At 41.1% G+C, this 23522-nt stretch overlaps 1 protein-coding gene across 4 annotated transcripts in view; it reads right to left on the bottom strand.

Moving 5' to 3' along the window:
- LOC128648915 (E1A-binding protein p400) overlaps positions 1-23522 on the bottom strand; it is a 459430-nt gene that overhangs the window by 200280 nt on the left and 235628 nt on the right. For all 4 annotated transcript variants that reach the window (XM_053701869.1, XM_053701871.1, XM_053701873.1 and 1 more), the window contains one exon: positions 4904-5099. In XM_053701869.1, the coding sequence (XP_053557844.1) occupies positions 4904-5099 (196 nt within the window). The remainder of the gene's footprint in view (positions 1-4903; positions 5100-23522) is intronic.

Raw genomic sequence — 23522 nt, 5'->3', positions numbered from 1 at the left:
CTGGAGTGAAACCAGATTCGGATGTTCGAACGGACCCTGAACAAGAAGGTCTCGTCTCAAAGGTAGCTTCCAAGGTGGAGCCGATGACATATTCACCAGATCTGCATACCAAGTCCTGCGTGGCCACGCAGGAGCTATCAAGATCACCGACGCCCTCTCCTGATTGATCCTGGCTACCAGCCTGGGGATGAGAGGAAACGGCGGGAACACATAGGCTAGTTTGAAGGTCCAAGGTGCTACTAGTGCATCCACTAGAGCCGCCTTGGGATCCCTGGATCTGGACCCGTAGCAAGGAACTTTGAAGTTCTGACGAGAGGCCATCAGATCCATGTCTGGAATGCCCCACAGCTGAGTGACTTGGGCAAAGATTTCCGGATGGAGTTCCCACTCCCCCGGATGCAATGTCTGACGACTCAGAAAATCCGCTTCCCAATTTTCCACTCCTGGGATGTGGATAGCAGACAGGTGGCAGGAGTGAGACTCCGCCCATAGAATGATTTTGGTCACTTCTTCCATCGCTAGGGAACTCCTTGTTCCCCCCTGATGGTTGATGTACGCAACAGTTGTCATGTTGTCTGATTGAAACCGTATGAACTTGGCCCTCGCTAGCTGAGGCCAAGCCTTGAGAGCATTGAATATCGCTCTCAGTTCCAGAATATTTATCGGTAGAAGAGATTCTTCCCGAGACCAAAGACCCTGAGCTTTCAGGGATCCCCAGACCGCGCCCCAGCCCATCAGACTGGCGTCGGTCGTGACAATGACCCACTCTGGTCTGCGGAATGTCATCCCTTGTGACAGGTTGTCCAGGGACAGCCACCAACGGAGTGAGTCTCTGGTCCTCTGATTTACTTGTATCTTCGGAGACAAGTCTGTATAGTCCCCATTCCACTGACTGAGCATGCACAGTTGTAATGGTCTTAGATGAATGCGCGCAAAAGGAACTATGTCCATTGCCGCTACCATCAACCCGATCACTTCCATGCACTGAGCTATGGAAGGAAGAGGAACGGAATGAAGTATTCGACAAGAGTCTAGAAGTTTTGTTTTTCTGGCCTCTGTCAGAAAAATCCTCATTTCTAAGGAGTCTATTATTGTTCCCAGGAAGGGAACCCTTGTTGACGGGGATAGAGAACTCTTTTCCACGTTCACTTTCCATCCGTGAGATCTGAGAAAGGCCAGGACAATGTCCGTGTGAGCCCTTGCTTGAGGAAGGGACGACGCTTGAATCAGAATGTCGTCCAAGTAAGGTACTACAGCAATGCCCCTTGGTCTTAGCACAGCTAGAAGGGACCCTAGTACCTTTGTGAAAATCCTTGGAGCAGTGGCTAATCCGAAAGGAAGCGCCACGAACTGGTAATGTTTGTCCAGGAATGCGAACCTTAGGAACCGATGATGTTCCTTGTGGATAGGAATATGTAGATACGCATCCTTTAAATCCACCGTGGTCATGAATTGACCTTCCTGGATGGAAGGAAGAATAGTTCGAATGGTTTCCATCTTGAACGATGGAACCTTGAGAAACTTGTTTAAGATCTTGAGATCTAAGATTGGTCTGAACGTTCCCTCTTTTTTGGGAACTATGAACAGATTGGAGTAGAACCCCATCCCTTGTTCTCTTAATGGAACAGGATGAATCACTCCCATTTTTGACAGGTCTTCTACACAATGTAAGAATGCCTGTCTTTTTATGTGGTCTGAAGACAACTGAGACCTGTGGAACCTCCCCCTTGGGGGAAGTCCCTTGAATTCCAGAAGATAACCTTGGGAGACTATTTCTAGCGCCCAAGGATCCAGAACATCTCTTGCCCAAGCCTGAGCGAAGAGAGAGAGTCTGCCCCCCACCAGATCCGGTCCCGGATCGGGGGCCAACATTTCATGCAGTCTTGGTAGCAGTGGCAGGTTTCTTGGCCTGCTTTCCCTTGTTCCAGCCTTGCATTGGTCTCCAAGCTGGCTTGGCTTGAGAAGTATTACCCTCTTGCTTAGAGGACGTAGCACCTTGGGCTGGTCCGTTTCTACGAAAGGGACGAAAATTAGGTTTATTTTTTGCCTTGAAAGGCCGATCCTGAGGAAGGGCGTGGCCCTTACCCCCAGTGATATCAGAGATAATCTCTTTCAAGTCAGGGCCAAACAGCGTTTTCCCCTTGAAAGGAATGTTAAGTAGCTTGTTCTTGGAAGACGCATCAGCCGACCAAGATTTCAACCAAAGCGCTCTGCGCGCCACAATAGCAAACCCAGAATTCTTAGCCGCTAACCTAGCCAATTGCAAAGTGGCGTCTAGGGTGAAAGAATTAGCCAATTTGAGAGCATTGATTCTGTCCATAATCTCCTCAAAAGGAGGAGAATCACTATCGACCGCCTTTATCAGATCATCGAACCAGAAACATGCGGCTGTAGCGACAGGGACAATGCATGAAATTGGTTGTAGAAGGTAACCTTGCTGAACAAACATCTTTTTAAGCAAACCTTCTAATTTTTTATCCATAGGATCTTTGAAAGCACAACTATCCTCTATGGGTATAGTGGTGCGTTTGTTTAAAGTGGAAACCGCTCCCTCGACCTTGGGGACTGTCTGCCATAAGTCCTTTCTGGGGTCGACCATAGGAAACAATTTTTTAAATATGGGGGGAGGGACGAAAGGAATACCGGGCCTTTCCCATTCTTTATTAACAATGTCCGCCACCCGCTTGGGTATAGGAAAAGCTTCTGGGAGCCCCGGCACCTCTAGGAACTTGTCCATTTTACATAGTTTCTCTGGGATGACCAACTTGTCACAATCATCCAGAGTGGATAATACCTCCTTAAGCAGAATGCGGAGATGTTCCAACTTAAATTTAAATGCAATCACATCAGGTTCAGCCTGTTGAGAAATGTTCCCTGAATCAGTAATTTCTCCCTCAGACAAAACCTCCCTGGCCCCATCAGACTGGGTTAGGGGCCCTTCAGAAATATTAATATCAGCGTCGTCATGCTCTTCAGTATCTAAAACAGAGCAGCCGCGCTTACGCTGACAAGTGTTCATTTTGGCTAAAATGTTTTTGACAGAATTATCCATTACAGCCGTTAATTGTTGCATAGTAAGGAGTATTGGCGCGCTAGATGTACGAGGGGCCTCCTGAGTGGGCAAGACTCGTGTAGACGAAGGAGGGAATGATGCAGTACCATGCTTACTCCCCTCACTTGAGGAATCATCTTGGGCATCATTGTCATTATCACATAAATCACATTTATTTAAATGAATAGGAATTCTGGCTTCCCCACATTCAGAACACAGTCTATCTGGTAGTTCAGACATGTTAAACAGGCATAAACTTGATAACAAAGTACAAAAACGTTTTAAAATAAAACCGTTACTGTCACTTTAAATTTTAAACTGAACACACTTTATTACTGCAATTGCGAAAAAACATGAAGGAATTGTTCAAAATTCACCAAATTTTCACCACAGTGTCTTAAAGCCTTAAAAGTATTGCACACCAAATTTGGAAGCTTTAACCCTTAAAATAACGGAACCGGAGCCGTTTTAAACTTTAACCCCTTTACAGTCCCTGGTATCTGCTTTGCTGAGACCCAACCAAGCCCAAAGGGGAATACGATACCAAATGACGCCTTCAGAAAGTCTTTTCTAAGTATCAGAGCTCTTCTCACATGCGACTGCATGCCATGCCTCTCAAAAACAAGTGCGCCACACCGGCGCGAAAATGAGGCTCTGCTTATGCTTTGGGAAAGCCCCTAAGGAATAAGGTGTCTAATACAGTGCCTGCCGATATTATTATATCAAAATACCCAGATAAAATGATTCCTCAAGGCTAAATATGTGTTAATAATGAATCGATTTAGCCCAGAAAAAGTCTACAGTCTTAATAAGCCCTTGTGAAGCCCTTATTTACAATCGTAATAAACATGGCTTACCGGATCCCATAGGGAAAATGACAGCTTCCAGCATTACATCGTCTTGTTAGAATGTGTCATACCTCAAGCAGCAAGAGGCTGCACACTGTTCCCCCAACTGAAGTTAATTGCTCTCAACAGTCCTGTGTGGAACAGCCATGGATTTTAGTTACGGTTGCTAAAATCATTTTCCTCATACAAACAGAAATCTTCATCTCTTTTCTGTTTCTGAGTAAATAGTACATACCAGCACTATTTCAAAATAACAAACTCTTGATTGAATAATAAAAACTACAGTTAAACACTAAAAAACTCTAAGCCATCTCCGTGGAGATGTTGCCTGTACAACGGCAAAGAGAATGACTGGGGTAGGCGGAGCCTAGGAGGGATCATGTGACCAGCTTTGCTGGGCTCTTTGCCATTTCCTGTTGGGGAAGAGAATATCCCACAAGTAAGGATGACGCCGTGGACCGGACACACCTATGTTGGAGAAATATAGCTTAATCAGTTTAATAAAGGATTATTCTAGTTTACTTGGAGTTTAGAGCCCTTGTGTCATAATCCCACTATATAGACACCATTTGTTTTGTGGAAAGTTTTCTGTTAATAGTCTCCATATGAAAGAAGTGGAGAATTTGTTTATATCTATCTGAATTCCTGTGTGGTGCCAATTGTGTCTACTTTATTACAATGATTCTTGAGTTGGCCTAAAGTCTAGGGCTTGTTTGGTGGAGGAGGTAGTGGCTACAATTGGATTGATCTTATACCGCACTTTAATAAATATTAGGTATAATAAAAACTGCTTTAAATGTCTTGCTATGAATGTTTCTACAAAGTGTGTAACAAATGTTACTGCATTTGGAATGGCGTTGCCTTTGAAAAGCCTGGAAAGCCATGTGATGCACTTCACACAGGACATCTGATGGTTTAGAACTGGTGTCATTTTTGGTAAGTAAGGACTGGTCTGCACTAACCATTTATCTACACTGTTAACTAGTGATCACAATTTTTTTACCTGTTGTCACCTGGGTCACTATGGCCCTGGTTTGAGTCTGTACTGGTGTTAGGTTGGTAGAAACAACCGTTCCTCCAGTGACAGGTGTTACTGTTCTGACTCCTTGGCTGGTCGCAATAGTGACCATTTCAGAAGGAGCAGTGGGTGTGGTTGCTGTTCTCTGCTGGACAATTTGACCAGCTGCTGCTCCTGGGGCCTAAAAAGAAAAAAAAAATTATAGCGGCTATAGAAACAATCATATAATGTTTTAATAAGCAGCAACAAAGACATGATTTCTAAAAGTTACTGCACATAATAGTTCACAATTGCAATGGGGACCATTTAACCATGCATTAAAGGGACAGGAAACCATAAAAATGTAATACATGATTCAAATAGAACATGCAATTTAAAAAAAACTTTCAAAAGGTACTTTTATTATCAAATTTGCTTTATTCTCTTATTATCCTTTGCAGTAATGCACTACTGGCAGCTAGCTGAACACATCTAGTTAGCCAATCACAAGAGACAAATGTGAGCAGGCCCTAATCACCAGCTAGCTCCCACTTGTGTAAGATATGTGCGTATTTATTTTCAACAATGAATAGCACATTTGAAAAAACATAATTTATGCTTACCTGATAAATGTATTTCTCTTGTAGTGTATCCAGTCCACGGATCATCCATTACTTGTGGGATATATTCCCTTCCCAACAGGAAGTTGCAAGAGGATCACCCACAGCAGAGCTGCTATATAGCTCCTCCCCTCACATGTCATATCCAGTCATTCGACCGAAACAAGACAAGAAAGGAGAAACCATAGGGTGCAGTGGTGACTGTAGTTTAATTAAAAATTTAGACCTGCCTTAAAAAGACAGGGCGGGCCGTGGACTGGATACACTACAAGAGAAATAAATTTATCAGGTAAGCATAAATTATGTTTTCTCTTGTTAAGTGTATCCAGTCCATGGATCATCCATTACTTGTGGGATACCAATACCAAAGCTTAAGTACACGGATGATGGGAGGGACAAGGCAGGAACTTAAACGGAAGGAACCACTGCCTGTAGAACCTTTCTCCCAAAAACAGCCTCCGAAGAAGCAAAAGTGTCAAATTTGTAAAATTTTGAAAAAGTGTGAAGCGAAGACCAAGTCGCAGCCTTGCAAATCTGTTCAACAGAGGCCTCATTCTTAAAGGCCCAGGTGGAAGCCACAGCTCTAGTAGAATGAGCTGTAATCCTTTCAGGGGGCTGCTGTCCAGCAGTCTCATAGGCTAAGCGTATTATGCTTCGAAGCCAAAAGGAGAGAGAGGTAGCCGAAGCTTTTTGACCTCTCTTCTGTCCAGAATAAACGACAAACAGGGCAGATGTTTGACGAAAATCTTTAGTTGCCTGCAAGTAGAACTTCAAGGCACGGACTACGTCCAGATTATGCAAAAGACGTTCCTTCTTTGAAGAAGGATTAGGACACAATGATGGGACAACAATCTCTTGATTGATATTCCTATTAGAAACCACCTTAGGTAAAAACCCAGGTTTAGTACGCAGAACTACCTTGTCTGAATGGAAAATCAGATAAGGAGAATCACAATGTAAGGCAGATAACTCAGAGACTCTTCGAGCTGAGGAAATAGCCATCAAAAACAGAACTTTCCAAGATAAAAGTTTAATATCAATGGAATGAAGGGGTTCAAACGGAACTCCTTGAAGAACCTTAAGAACCAAGTTTAAGCTCCACGGAGGAGCAACAGTTTTAAACACAGGCTTAATCCTAGCCAAAGCCTGACAAAAAGCCTGGACGTCTGGAACTTCTGCCAGATGCTTGTGCAAAAGAATAGACAGAGCAGAGATCTGTCCCTTTAACGAACTAGCAGATAAGCCTTTTTCCAAACCCTCTTGGAGAAAAGACAATATCTTAGGAATCCTAACCTTACTCCATGAGTAACTCTTGGATTCGCACCAATACAGGTATTTACGCCATATCTTATGGTAGATTTTCCTGGTAACAGGCTTTCGTGCCTGTATTAAGGTATCAATAACTGACTCGGAGAAGCCACGCTTTGATAGAATCAAGTGTTCAATCTCCATGCAGTCAGTCTCAGAGAAATTAGATTTGGATGATTGAAAGGACCTTGTATTAGAAGGTCTTGTCTCAGAGGTAGAGTCCATGGTGGACAGGACGACATGTCCACTAGGTCTGCATACCAGGTCCTGCGTGGCCACGCAGGCGCTATCAGAATCACCAATGCTCTCTCCTGTTTGACCTTGGCAATCAGTCGAGGCAGCAGAGGAAACGGTGGAAACACATAAGCCATGTTGAAGAACCAAGGAGCTGCTAGAGCATCTATCAGCGTCGCTCCCGGGTCCCTGGACCTGGATCCGTAACGAGGAAGTTTGGCGTTCTGGCAAGACGCCATGAGATCCAGTTCTGGTTTGCCCCAACGATGGACCAGTTGAGCAAACACCTCCGGATGGAGTTCCCACTCCCCCGGATGAAAAGTCTGACGACTTAGAAAATCCGCCTCCCAGTTCTCCACGCCTGGGATGTGGATCGCTGACAAGTGGCAAGAGTGAGACTCTGCCCAGCGAATTATCTTGGAGACTTCTAACATCGCTAGGGAACTCCTGGTTCCCCCTTGATGGTTGATGTAAGCCACAGTCGTGATGTTGTCCGACTGAAATCTGATGAACCTCAGTGTTGCTAACTGAGGCCAAGCTAGAAGAGCATTGAATATTGCTCTTAACTCCAGAATATTTATTGGGAGGAGTTTCTCCTCCTGAGTCCACGATCCCTGAGCCTTCAGGGAATTCCAGACTGCGCCCCAGCCTAGAAGGCTGGCATCTGTTGTTACAATCGTCCAATCTGGCCTGCGAAAGGTCATACCCTTGGACAGATGGACCCGAGATAGCCACCAGAGAAGAGAATCTCTGGCCTCTTGATCCAGATTTAGTAGGGGGGACAAATCTGAGTAATCCCCATTCCACTGACCTAGCATGCACAATTGCAGCGGTCTGAGATGCAGGCGCGCAAATGGCACTATGTCCATTGCTGCTACCATTAAGCCGATTACTTCCATGCACTGAGCCACTGACGGGCGTGGAACAGAATGAAGGACACGGCAAGCATTTAAAAGTTTTGATAACCTGGCCTCCATCAGGTAAATTTTCATTTCTACAGAATCTATCAGAGTCCCTAGGAAGGAGACTCTTGTGAGTGGTGATAGAGAACTCTTTTCCACGTTCACCTTCCACCCATGCGACCTCAGAAATGCCATTACTATCTCTGTATGAGACTTGGCAATTTGAAAGCTTGACGCCTGTATCAGGATGTCGTCTAGATACGGAGCCACAGCTATGCCTCGCGGTCTTAGAACCGCCAGAAGTGAGCCCAGAACCTTTGTAAAGATTCTCGGGGCCGTAGCCAACCCGAAGGGGAGAGCTACAAATTGGTAATGCCTGTCTAGAAAGGCAAATCTTAGGAACCGATGATGATCTTTGCGAATCGGTATGTGAAGGTAGGCATCCTTTAAGTCCACTGTGGTCATGTACTGACCCTCTTGGATCATGGGCAGGATGGTCCGAATAGTTTCCATTTTGAATGATGGAACTCTTAGGAATTTGTTTAAGATCTATAGATCCAAAATTGGTCTGAAGGTACCCTCTTTCTTGGGAACCACGAACAGATTTGAATAAAATCCCTGTCCTTGTTCCGTCCGCAGAACTGGGTGGATCACCCCCATTACTAGGAGGTCCTGTACACAGCGTAGGAATGCCTCTTTCTTTATCTGGTTTTCTGATAACCTTGAAAGATGAAATCTCCCTTGAGGAGGAGAAGCCTTGAAGTCTAGAAGATATCCCTGAGATATGATTTCCAACGCCCAGGGATCCTGGACATCTCTTGCCCACGCCTGGGCGAAGAGAGAAAGTCTGCCCCCCCCACTAGATCCGTTTCCGGATAGGGGGCCGTTCCTTCATGCTGTCTTGGGGGCAGTAGCAGGTTTTCTGGCCTGCTTGCCCTTGTTCCAGGACTGGTTAGGTTTCCAGGACTGTCTGAAACAAGCAACAGTTCCTTCCTGTTTTGGAGCGGAGGAAGTTGATGCTGCTCCTGCCTTGAAATTTCGAAAGGCACGAAAATTAGACTGTTTGGCCTTTGATTTGGCCCTGTCCTGAGGAAGGGAATGCCCCTTACCTCCAGTAATGTCAGCAATAATTTCCTTCAAGCCGGGCCCGAATAAGGTCTGCCCCTTGAAAGGAATATTAAGTAATTAAGATTTAGAATTCACGTCAGCTGACCAGGATTTAAGCCATAGCGCCCTCCGCGCCTGGATGGCGAATCCGGAGTTATTAGCCGTTAGTTAAGTCAAATGTACAATGGCATCAGAAACAAATGAGTTAGCTAGCTTAAGTGATTTAAGCTTATCCATAATTTCATCCAATGGAGCTGTGTGAATGGCCTCTTCCAGAGACTCAAACCAGAATGCCGCAGCAGCAGTGACAGGCGCAATGCATGCAAGGGGCTGCAAGATAAAACCTTGTTGAACAAAGATTTTCTTAAGGTAACCTAATTTTTTATCCATTGGATCCAAAAAAGCACAACTATCCTCAACCGGGATAGTGGTACGCTTTGCTAAAGTAGAAACTGCTCCCTCCACCTTAGGGACCGTCTGCCATAAGTCCCGTGTAGTGGCGTCTATTGGAAACATTTTTCTAAATATAGGTGGGGAAAAGGGCACACCGGGTCTATCCCACTCCTTGCTAATAATTTCTGTAAGCCTTTTAGGTATAGGGAAAACATCAGTACACACCGGCACCGCATAGTATCTATCCAGCCTACACAATTTCTCTGGAATTGCAACTGTGTTACAGTCGTTCAGAGCAGCTAAAACCTCCCCAAGCAATACACAGAGGTTCTCAAGCTTAAATTTAAAATTAGAGATCTCTGAATCAGGTTTCCCCGGATCAGATCCGTCACCCACAGAATGAAGCTCTCCGTCCTCATGTTCTGCAAACTGTGACGCAGTATCAGACATGGCTCTTACAGCACCAGCGTGCTCTGCTTCTCTCCTAATCCCAGAGCTATCGCGCTTGCTTCTCAATTCTGGCAATCTAGATAATACTTCTGACAGGGTATTATTCATGATTGTAGCCATGTCCTGTAAAGTAATTGCTATGGGCGTCTCTGATGTACTTGGCGCCATAATAGCATGCGCCCCCTGAGCGGGAGGCGAAGGTACTGACACGTGAGGAGAGTTAGTCGGCATAACTTCCCCCTCGTTGTCTGGTGATAATTCTTTTATAGATAAAGACTGACCTTTATTATTTAAAGTGAAATCAATACATTTAGTACACATATTTCTATGGGGCTCCACACTGGCTTTCAAACATAATGAACAAGTAGATTCATCTATGTCAGACATGTTTAAACAGACTAGCAATAAGACTGGCAAGCTTGAAAAACACTTCACAATAAGTTTACAAGCACTATAAAAAACGCTACTGCGCCTTTAAGAAGCACAAAACCTGTCTCAAGTTGAAATAACAATGAACCAAAGCAGTTATACCAACCAAATTTTCACAGTAAATGTATAAAGTTAGCAGAGCATTGCACCCACTTGCAAATGGATGATTAACCCCTTAATACCCAAAACGGATAAACAATAGAGAAAAATGTTTTTTAAAACAGACAAACACACTGTCACAGCTCTGCTGTGACTGATTACCTCCCTCAATATGACTTTTGAAGCCTTTTCAGCCCTCTAGAGAAGTCCTGGATCATGCAGGAAGAAGCAGGAAGTCAGTCTGAATTTTTACTGCGCAAAAAAGCGCTAAAATAGGCCCCTCCCACTCATAATACAACAGTGGGAAGCCTCAGTTAACTGTTTCTATGCAGAAATTAAGCCAGCCATGTGTAAAAATTATGCCCCAATAAGTTTTATCACCAAATGTACGTTAAAAAACGATTAAACATGCCAGCATACGTTTTAAAACACATTTTTTAAAGAGTATATATCTCTATTAATAAGCCTGATACCAGTCGCTTTCACTGCATTTAAGGCTTTACTTACATTACTTCGGTATCAGCAGCATTTTCTTAGTCAATTCCATTCCTTAGAAAAATATTTTACTGCACATACCTTAGTTGCAGGAAAACCTGCACGCCATTCCCTTTCTGAAGTTACCTCACTCCTCAGAATGTGTGAGAACAGCAAGTGGATCTTAGTTACTTCTGCTAAGATCATAGAAAACGCAGGCAGATTCTTCTTCCAAATACTGCCTGAGAAAAAACAGCACACTCCGGTTCCATTTAAAAATAACAAACTTCATTTTGACAAGCACTACCACTCCACTGCAACGTCCAAAAAAAGTGGCACATCCATTTTGATACATTCATCTCTCAAGTTTACCACAGAATCTATAATAACAGATACTGAGGGGAGATACCTAATCGTTAGAGGTAAGATACTAGAATCAGAAATCACATTATGTAATATATACGCACCAAATGAGAACCAACATAAATTTTTTCACCATATATCACATTTACTCACCCAATGGTCACATACTAAAATATTTTTGGCAGGAGACTTCAATATCACTATGCTACCTCTTAAACCCACAGACACCAAACCTCTGACCAATAAACAGACGAGACATAATCACATAGTCAAATCAATCAAAGATACCTTACTTCCTCACTCCCTGATTGAGACTTGGAGCACCATGTACGGTCAAACTGATGACACAACTTTCTACTCAGCAGCGCACAAAACTTATGTCAGACTTGACTATATATATACCAGCCAAATCTTACAACCCTTACTGAACAACTCACAAATACACACTTGTGTATGGTCCGACCACTCTATAATCACCCTAACGATTAATGGCATTACAGACCCACTCAGAAGCAGAACGTGGACTTTTGATCCATCTTACGTTAAAAATACCCAAACATTCGATAACATACTACAACAATTAACAGAATACTGGCACATAAATACAGAAGCTACAAGTAACCCAGGGATTGTATGGGCAGCTCATAAAGCAGTCCTCAGAGGGATACTAATTAAAGAAAAAACAAGACAGATTCAAAAACATAGACAACAACTACAACAACTTTACACAGAGATCGAGGAACTAGAAAGGCGACATAAATACAACAAAACTAAGACTAACCTCAAACTACTCCAAACTAAAAGATCCACATTAACCTCACTACTTCATGCACAAGCTACTAGAGCCATTCATAAAATCCAGGCACAATACTTTATATTTGCGAACAAACCCGACAAATACATGGCACATAAAATCAGAGAAAGGTGCAAGGCCTCGGTGATCCCACTAATTGAGACACATGACAACACCACTACCTCACACCCACAAGAAATTGTAGACACTTTCGCAAGATACTATGGAGAACTATATAATGGGGAAAAAGTTACACGTAATCAGGAAACAGAAACAAAGTCTTCAGAATTTTTCTCACAAACTCAGTTACCTAACATAACTTTAGAACAGAGGGAAGCAATCAACGCCCCAGTCTCCACTGTAGAAATACTGGGAGCCATCAAAGACCTTAAATCGGGAAAAGCAGCAGGACCAGATGGCTTCCCAGCTGAATATTATAAATTATTCAAAAACTCACTCACCCCACACTTGGTTAAGTTCTGCAATCACGTTATGGAAGGAGGAGATATTCCCCCAGATCTATTAGCGGCCAAGATAGTTGTGATACCCAAGCCGAATAGAGACCACAAAAAATGCCAAAATTACCGCCCAATATCTCTCATAAATCAGGATCTTAAGATCTTCACAAAAATACTTGCAAATCGGCTCAAACACATCATCCCCCACTTGGTTCATCCGGACCAAGTGGGATTTATTAAAGATAGGGAAGCCCCAGACAACATCCGAAAGGTTACCAATCTAATACAATTCTTGGGAGAGACAAGAACGCCTTCTCTGCTCCTATCTTTGGATGCAGAGAAGGCGTTCGACAGAATAGACTGGGACTATATGTTCTTAACACTACACCATATGGGCTTTGAGGGAGGATTCATAAAAGCTCTAAAAGTAATATACTCATGCCCAGAGGCCCAAGTTTCCTCAACAGGATACAAATCAAAACCCTTTCCAATACGAAACGGTACCAGACAGGGGTGCCCTCTGTCCCCACTATTATTCGCGCTCTGTATAGAACCACTAGCAATCGCGATCCGTTCACACCCAGACATATCAGGAGTTAAAATAAATCCATTAGAATACAAACTTTCTCTATTTGCGGATGATGTCCTGTTGACCTTGACGAACCCATTAATATCTCTACCGAACCTCTACCAGACAATAAAGACATTTTCAACCATCTCAGGATTTAAAATCAACCCAGACAAATGTGAAGCCCTACCCATTGCAATACCCCAACAAACTAAAATAATTTTAGAAACACAATTTCACTTTAAATGGATGAAACACACACTAAAATACTTAGGTATCCAGATTCCAACTTGCTCCACTCAGCTATACAAAGTAAATTATACCCCACTATTTAAACAAATTAGACGAGATATGGCAAAATGGAAGAGCTTTAATTTCTCCTGGCTAGGTAGAATAGCGGCGGTTAAAATGAACGCCATGCCTCGAATACTGTATTTATTCAGAACCCTCCCGATAAAAATAATAAAACCAGAACTGGAAACACTGCAAAAAGACATCTCAGCATTTATTAGGGGAGATAAGACGAGCAGGATAGCAAAATCCACCTTAAACAGACATAAGTCACTCGGGGGCATAGGTGCACCAAACATAATAGAATATTACAATGCAGCCAGACTAGCGCAAGATACACTACTCCTGAAAACGTCAAAGGGAATAATATGGCCCAAGTTAGAAGCGAACATAGGGGGGTGGGAAGAAGCAGACTCAATTGTTTGGGACCCAGAGAGGGCTCAGAAAGATAGAAAGACATCTACACCCTACACCACAAACCTCACTGTAAAGATCTGGAAAACAGCGAAAACGAAATATAAACTACTACAGCAACATTCTATATCAATACCACTTAGATATCTAATATCAGAAGACCTTTGGACCCAAATCAAAAAATGGGAAAACAAAGGTTTATACAGAGTGGCGGACTACTTAACAGGACATAACATACTGACGTTTAACCAACTACAGACAAAGATTGACCCCCTGAAGCTACACTGGTACTTATACCTACAGATACACTCCGCTCTACAATCATATTTAAAACACCCTAGAGAACAGACCTCCACACCTATCGAAACCTTCTGTAAATCAGAAGAACGCAACAAACATACCATATCTCTACTATATGTATCTATGCAGACCACCCACAACACCACCAAGACCACGACTATGCTGGCCTGGGAACAGGAACTACTTATCTGCAAAGACAAAAAGACATGGGAATCACTGTTTCAAAACGCAGAAAGAGGGCTGATAAGTGTAGACCTTAAAGAAAATATCACCAAAACAATTCACAGATGGTACTTAACTCCTACACGAACGGCTCATATGCACCCCCAAGGCAGCAGATTATGTTACAGAGGCTGTGGAGACATAGGGACATACAGACACATGTGGTGGGACTGCAAAGATGTTAGGAGTATATGGAGCAGACTATCCGCATTTCTCAGTCAGATGCTAGAAGAAAATATTAGTCTAACGATCCAACAAGCTTTATTACATGAACATCTCAGTAAATTCCACAAACATATCAATACATTTATTAAGATCTTATGCACAATCACGAGGATATGCATAGCTAAATATTGGAAATCTGGAACTCCAACCTGGACTGAGATATATAATAGAATCCAACACACATACACCATGTACGAGACAGCCTCATATACATTAGATAACAGGGAAACCTTCCAAGCAGTGTGGTACTATTGGATAAGCAAAGGGTCCATAACCTCACAAGATAACCGGAGATCAGGGATCTAAAGGACCATCAAACTACGGTCGTGTCAAACACTTTGACGCACACATACTATGATCTGCGACATAAGATGACATCACCCATCCCTATCCCCCCCCCCCCTTACAACCCCCTTTCTTTTTTTTTTTCTTTTATAGTTTCCCCTTTCTTCCTTATTTATTTCTTTTTTGTTCTTGATCGATCTGTTCTCAGTTGTTATACCGTAAGGTTTCAAATTCATATACATGATTACTCTAAGATAATAATGATTCAGCCAAAAACATCCAGTTAGTGAAATACAGAGTTGAGAAACAATCTGTACCAAAGATTAGAATGTCATAACACAAGGAAGAAATGCTAGATAGAATATATACTCTAATAACCTATTGTTAAATGGCTGATACTGCTTGATGAATCAAAGACAGTTCTAAGATAGAATCAATTTGCAGTGAATAATGATGTAGGGATGAGATAATTGTGTAACTATGTAACAATGCGGTTTGGCTAGGATTTTTCACTCTTATATCATTGAATACTTGTAATGCAATATCCCCCAAAATCAATAGACAACGGAAGAATAGATATTGTATGTTATGTTAATTCATTTTATGCATTCTTGTTCTCTGAAAAATATAAAACAATAAAAAACTATTTAAACATAAAAATAACAAACTTTTGATTGAAGAAATAAACTAAGTATAAAACCCCACAGTCCTCTCACGACCTCCATCTATGTTGAGGGTTGCAAGAGAATGACTGGATATGACATGTGAGGGGAGGAGCTATATAGCATCTCTGCTGTGGGTGATCCTCTTGCAACTTCCTGTTGGGAAGGGAATATATCCCACAAGTAATGGATGATCCGTGGACTGGATACACTTAACAAGAGAAATAAGTGATTTTAAAACTGTCTTAAAATGGCATACTCCATCTACTTTCATATATCTTTAAGGCAAGGAGAAACAAAATCTTTTTTGCCACATCTTAAACATATTTAAAAAAGTATTACAATTTTGTTTTATAAGAATTAATGTTACAGTGTAGTATACAAGTACTTTTTGTTGTCTTGTTACGGATGGCTTCCCCTGTCCATAAATACATCCATGGGCAAAAATACATCCGTAAATACATCCATTGGCAAAAATACATCCGTAAATACATCCATGGGCAAAAAACATAATTTATGTAAGAACTTACCTGATAAATTCATTTCTTTCATATTAACAAGAGTCCATGAGCTAGTGACGTATGGGATATACATTCCTACCAGGAGGGGCAAAGTTTCCCAAACCTTAAAATGCCTATAAATACACCCCTCACCACACCCACAAATCAGTTTAACGAATAGCCAAGAAGTGGGGTGATAAGAAAAAGTGCGAAGCATATAAAATAAGGAATTGGAATAATTGTGCTTTATACAAAAAAATCATAACCACCACAAAAAAGGGTGGGCCTCATGGACTCTTGTTAATATGAAAGAAATGAATTTATCAGGTAAGTTCTTACATAAATTATGTTTTCTTTCATGTAATTAACAAGAGTCCATGAGCTAGTGACGTATGGGATAATGACTACCCAAGATGTGGATCTTTCCACACAAGAGTCACTAGAGAGGGAGGGATAAAATAAAGACAGCCAATTCCTGCTGAAAATAATCCACACCCAAAATAAAGTTTAACAAAAAACATAAGCAGAAGATTCAAACTGAAACCGCTGCCTGAAGAACTTTTCTACCAAAAACTGCTTCAGAAGAAGAAAATACATCAAAATGGTAGAATTTAGTAAAAGTATGCAAAGAAGACCAAGTTGCTGCTTTGCAGATCTGGTCAACCGAAGCTTCATTCCTAAACGCCCAGGAAGTAGAAACTGACCTAGTAGAATGAGCTGTAATTCTTTGAGGCGGAGTTTTACCCGACTCAACATAGGCAAGATGAATTAAAGATTTCAACCAAGATGCCAAAGAAATGGCAGAAGCTTTCTGGCCTTTCCTAGAACCGGAAAAGATAACAAATAGACTAGAAGTCTTACGGAAAGATTTCGTAGCTTCAACATAATATTTCAAAGCTCTAACAACATCCAAAGAATGCAATGATTTCTCCTTAGAATTCTTAGGATTAGGACATAATGAAGGAACCACAATTTCTCTACTAATGTTGTTGGAATTCACAACTTTAGGTAAAAATTCAAAAGAAGTTCGCAACACCGCCTTATCCTGATGAAAAATCAGAAAAGGAGACTCACACGAAAGAGCAGATAATTCAGAAACTCTTCTAGCAGAAGAGATGGCCAAAAGGAACAAAACTTTCCAAGAAAGTAATTTAATGTCCAATGAATGCATAGGTTCAAACGGAGGAGCTTGAAGAGCTCCCAGAACCAAATTCAAACTCCAAGGAGGAGAAATTGACTTAATGACAGGTTTTATACGAACCAAAGCTTGTACAAAACAATGAATATCAGGAAGAATAGCAATCTTTCTGTGAAAAAGAACAGAAAGAGCAGAGATTTGTCCTTTCAAAGAACTTGCGGACAAACCCTTATCCAAACCATCCTGAAGAAATTGTAAAATTCTCGGTATTCTAAAAGAATGCCAAGAAAAATGATGAGAAAGACACCATGAAATATAAGTCTTCCAGACTCTATAATATATCTCTCGAGATACAGATTTACGAGCCTGTAACATAGTATTAATCACGGAGTCAGAGAAACCTCTATGACCAAGAATCAAGCGTTCAATCTCCATACCTTTAAATTTAAGGATTTCAGATCCGGATGGAAAAAAGGACCTTGTGACAGAAGGTCTGGTCTTAACGGAAGAGTCCATGGCTGGCAAGATGCCATCCGGACAAGATCCGCATACCAAAACCTGTGAGGCCATGCCGGAGCTATTAGCAGAACAAACGAGCATTCCCTCAGAATCTTGGAGATTACTCTTGGAAGAAGAACTAGAGGCGGAAAGATATAGGCAGGATGATACTTCCAAGGAAGTGATAATGCATCCACTGCCTCCGCCTGAGGATCCCGGGATCTGGACAGATACCTGGGAAGTTTCTTGTTTAGATGAGAGGCCATCAGATCTATCTCTGGGAGCCCCCACAATTGAACAATCTGAAGAAATACCTCTGGGTGAAGAGACCATTCGCCCGGATGCAACGTTTGGCGACTGAGATAATCCGCTTCCCAATTGTCTACACCTGGGATATGAACCGCAGAGATTAGACAGGAGCTGGATTCCGCCCAAACCAAAATTCGAGATACTTCTTTCATAGCCAGAGGACTGTGAGTCCCTCCTTGATGATTGATGTATGCCACAGTTGTGACATTGTCTGTCTGAAAACAAATGAACGATTCTCTCTTCAGAAGAGGCCAAAACTGAAGAGCTCTGAAAACTGCACGGAGTTCCAAGATATTGATCGGTAATCTCACCTCCTGAGATTCCCAAACTCCTTGTGCCGTCAGAGATCCCCACACAGCTCCCCAACCTGTGAGACTTGCATCTGTTGAAATTACAGTCCAGGTCGGAAGAACAAAAGAAGCCCCCTGAATTAAACGATGGTGATCTGTCCACCACGTTAGAGAGTGCCGAACAATCGGTTTTAAAGATATTAAATGATATATCTTCGTGTAATCCCTGCACCATTGGTTCAGCATACAGAGCTGAAGAGGTCGCATGTGAAAACGAGCAAAGGGGATCGCGTCCGATGCAGCAGTCATAAGACCTAGAATTTCCATGCATAAGGCTACCGAAGGGAATGATTGAGACTGAAGGTTTCGACAGGCTGTAATCAATTTTAGACGTCTCTTGTCTGTTAAAGACAAAGTCATGGACACTGAATCTATCTGGAAACCCAGAAAGGTTACCCTTGTTTGAGGAATCAAAGAACTTTTTGGTAAATTGATCCTCCAACCATGATCTTGAAGAAACAACACAAGTCGATTCGTATGAGACTCTGCTAAATGTAAAGACGGAGCAAGTACCAAGATATCGTCCAAATAAGGAAATACCACAATACCCTGTTCTCTGATTACAGACAGAAGGGCACCGAGAATCTTTGTGAAAATTCTTGGAGCTGTAGCAAGGCCAAACGGTAGAGCCACAAATTGGTAATGCTTGTCTAGAAAAGAGAATCTCAGGAACTGATAATGATCTGGATGAATCGGAATATGCAGATATGCATCCTGTAAATCTATTGTGGACATATAATTCCCTTGCTGAACAAAAGGCAATATAGTCCTTACAGTTACCATCTTGAACGTTGGTATCCTTACATAACGATTCAATAATTTTAGATCCAGAACTGGTCTGAAGGAATTCTCCTTCTTTGGTACAATGAAGAGATTTGAATAAAACCCCATCCCCTGTTCCGGAACTGGAACTGGCATAATTACTCCAGCCAACTCTAGATCTGAAACACAATTCAGAAATGCTTGAGCTTTCACTGGATTTACTGGGACATGGGAAAGAAAAAATCTCTTTGCAGGAGGTCTCATCTTGAAACCAATTCTGTACCCTTCTGAAACAATGTTCTGAATCCAAAGATTGTGAACAGAACTGATCCAAATTTCTTTGAAAAAACGTAACCTGCCCCCTACCAGCTGAACTGGAATGAGGGCCGTACCTTCATGTGAACTTAGAAGCAGGCTTTGCCTTTCTAGCAGGCTTGGATTTATTCCAGACTGGAGATGGTTTCCAAACTGAAACTGCTCCTGAGGACGAAGGATCAGGCTTTTGTTCTTTGTTGAAACGAAAGGAACGAAAACGATTGTTAGCCCTGTTTTTACCTTTAGACTTTTTATCCTGTGGTAAAAAAGTTCCTTTCCCACCAGTAACAGTTGAAATAATAGAATCCAACTGAGAACCAAATAATTTGTTTCCCTGGAAAGAAATGGAAAGTAGAGTTGATTTAGAAGCCATATCAGCATTCCAAGTCTTAAGCCATAAAGCTCTTCTGGCTAAGATAGCCAGAGACATAAATCTAACATCAACTCTAATAATATCAAAAATGGCATCACAGATGAAATTATTAGCATGCTGGAGAAGAATAATAATATCATGAGAATCACGATTTGTTACTTGTTGCGCTAGAGTTTCCAACCAAAAAGTTGAAGCTGCAGCAACATCAGCCAATGATATAGCAGGTCTAAGAAGATTACCTGAACATAGATAAGCTTTTCTTAGAAAAGATTCAATTTTTCTATCTAAAGGATCCTTAAACGAGGTACCATCTGATGTAGGAATGGTAGTACGTTTAGCAAGGGTAGAAATAGCCCCATCAACTTTAGGGATTTTGTCCCAAAATTCTAATCTGTCAGGCGGAACAGGATATAATTGCTTAAAACGTTTAGAAGGAGTAAATGAATTACCCAATCTATCCCATTCCTTAGTAATTACTGCAGAAATAGCATTAGGAACAGGAAAGACTTCTGGAAAAACCGCAGGAGCTTTAAAAACCTTATCCAAACGTATAGAATTAGTATCAAGAGGACTAGAATCCTCTATTTCTAAAGCAATTAGTACTTCTTTAAGTAAAGAGCGAATAAATTCCATCTTAAATAAATATGAAGATTTATCAGCATCAATCTCTGAGACAGAATCCTCTGAACCAGAAGAGTCCAAAGAATCAGAATGATGGTGTTCATTTAAAAATTCATCTGTAGAGAGAGAAGATTTAAAAGACTTTTTACGTTTACTAGAAGGAGAAATAACAGACAAAGCCTTCTTTATGGATTCAGAAACAAAATCTCTTATGTTATCAGGAACATTCTGCACCTTAGATGTTGAGGGAACTGCAACAGGCAATGGTACATCACTAAAGGAAATATTATCTGCATTAACAAGTTTGTCATGACATTTAATACAAACAACAGCTGGAGGAATAGCTACCAAAAGTTTACAGCAGATACACTTAGCTTTGGTAGATCCAGCAGGCAGAGGTTTTCCTGTAGTATCTTCTGGCTCAGATGCAACGTGAGACATCTTGCAATATGTAAGAGAAAAAACAACATATAAAGCAAAATAGATCAAATTCCTTATAAGACAGTTTCAGGAATGGGAAAAAAATGCCAAACATCAAGCTTCTAGCAACCAGAAGCAAATGAAAAATGAGACTGAAATAATGTGGAGACAAAAGCGACGCCCATATTTTTTGGCGCCAAATAAGACGCCCACATTATTTGGCGCCTAAATGCTTTTGGCGCCAAAAATGACGCCACATCCGGAACGCCGACATTTTTGGCGCAAAATAACGTCAAAAAAATGACGCAACTTCCGGCGACACGTATGACGCCGGAAATGGAAATGAATTTTTGCGCCAAAAAAGTCCGCGCCAAGAATGACGCAATAAAATGAAGCATTTTCAGCCCCCGCGAGCCTAACAGCCCACAGGGAAAAAAGTCAAATTTTTGAGGTAAGAAAAATATGATAATTAAAGCATAATCCCAAATATGAAACTGACTGTCTGGAAATAAGGAAAGTTGAACATTCTGAGTCAAGGCAAATAAATGTTTGAATACATATATTTAGAACTTTATAAAAAAGTGCCCAACCATAGCTTAGAGTGTCACAGAAAATAAGACTTACTTACCCCAGGACACTCATCTACATGTTTGTAGAAAGCCAAACCAGTACTGAAACGAGAATCAGTAGAGGAAATGGTAAATATAAGAGTATATCGTCGATCTGAAAAGGGAGGTAAGAGATGAATCTCTACGACCGATAACAGAGAACCTTATGAAATAGACCCCGTAGAAGGAGATCACTGCATTCAATAGGCAATACTCTCCTCACATCCCTCTGACATTCACTGCACGCTGAGAGGAAAACCGGGCTCCAACTTGCTGCGGAGCGCATATCAACGTAGAATCTAGCACAAACTTACTTCACCACCTCCCTTGGAGGCAAAGTTTGTAAAACTGATTTGTGGGTGTGGTGAGGGGTGTATTTATAGGCATTTTAAGGTTTGGGAAACTTTGCCCCTCCTGGTAGGAATGTATATCCCATACGTCACTAGCTCATGGACTCTTGTTAATTACATGAAAGAAATACATCCGTAAATACATCCATGGGCAAAAATACATCCGTAAATACATCCATGGGCAAAAATACAGCCATAAATACATCCATGGGCAAAAATACATCCGTAAATACATCCATGGGCAAAAATACATCCATAAATACATCCATGGGCAAAAATACATCCATAAATACATCCATGGGCAAAAATACATCAATAAATACATCCATGGGCAAAAATACAGCCATAAATACATCCATGGGCAAAAATGCATCCATAAATACATCCATGGGCAAAAATACAGACATAAATACATCCATGGGCAAAAATACATCCGTAAATACATCCATGGGCAAAAATACATCCGTAAATACATCCATGGGCAAAAATACATCCATGGGCAAAAATACATCCGTAAATACATCCATGGGCAAAAAAAGAAAATAATTTCCTGCTATTTTCAATACCAATTTAACAATTTTTTTCACACAACAAATTCTATTTTTTCTACCAATTATTTCCCTTAAATTTTAGGTCCCAATTTATTTCTCTAATTTATATCAACACATTGGTTTCCCTATGACTGAGCATATATTTACAGATGCATATGGTGCGACAGCAGATATAAACCATCAGTTTGCAACTTAAAAAGACATTTAGGCAGTTATAGATAGCCCAGAATTCCTTTATCACTTCATCTGAAAGATTATTCAACAAATCCACTATTTTCTAAATCATAAAGGCTACAACTATTTAAAACTCTTCTGCTATGTGACTATATCTTTTCTTGCATTCAAGCTATACATATTATACTCATGAAGTGTTACCTTACATGATTTTGTTTTTGTTTTAAAAACGTGCAACATTCTAGACATCTTTTTTTCAAACTTAAAAGCTGTGTTCTTCTAGCTCCCAAAATTCCTTTCCTTAGCGGTTGTGGTAAGCAAGCGATTACGTTTTTATACCACGTCTGCAAAGCTAAAAATCAATTACGCCAAAGTTTTCCTCCTTTTGCTTTTGTTAAACATTTGTAGTCACACTTGTAACTTCCATAAAATCTTAACCTGTTAGCGCAGTGTTTCTCAACCCTTATGGCGTAAGTACCCCTTGTAGGCATACATTTGTTTCCTAAGTATCCCAAATACAACACAATGATCTAAAACTCTCATATACAGTATAAGCAAACTTTACACTTTGCATGTCACATGGTTTTACAAACTTTTACAGGCATCAGATCTTTTTTTCTGCAATTTGAAAATCCAATTTTACTGAATCAGTAAGCAGCAAAGACTTGCAAACATTAAAATATTAACACACACAACACAGAGTTAGTCCATTAATATTGTGCCTCAGATTAAAAAAAAAGGAGTAAAATAAAATGTTACATCTTAGTGTATGTTGAACAAATAAATGTTTATGCTCCTATCGTTCTATGTCTAATGATTTCATATCTAGTTGACCTGGCTCATTTTACTCTGGCACACTTGGGTATATTACATCTTAACTATTGCATTTCACTGAGGCACATTAATCTGACTGGCTCTCATGTCAGCGACATTTGTACAGTAATACAATTTACATGCTACACTTCATATTAGTGAAGCTTAACTCCAAAACTCAAATGTCCCTAGCAGGCAAGATTCTAATGATTTCCCAATATGAGATAAATAAATGAGTGTGCAGTA

Source organism: Bombina bombina, chromosome 2 (genome assembly GCF_027579735.1).
Source record: "Bombina bombina isolate aBomBom1 chromosome 2, aBomBom1.pri, whole genome shotgun sequence".
Classification (NCBI taxonomy): Eukaryota; Metazoa; Chordata; class Amphibia; order Anura; family Bombinatoridae; genus Bombina; species Bombina bombina.
The sequence above is the reverse complement of the archived record's forward strand: the minus strand, read 5'-3'. Positions and strand labels throughout refer to the sequence as shown.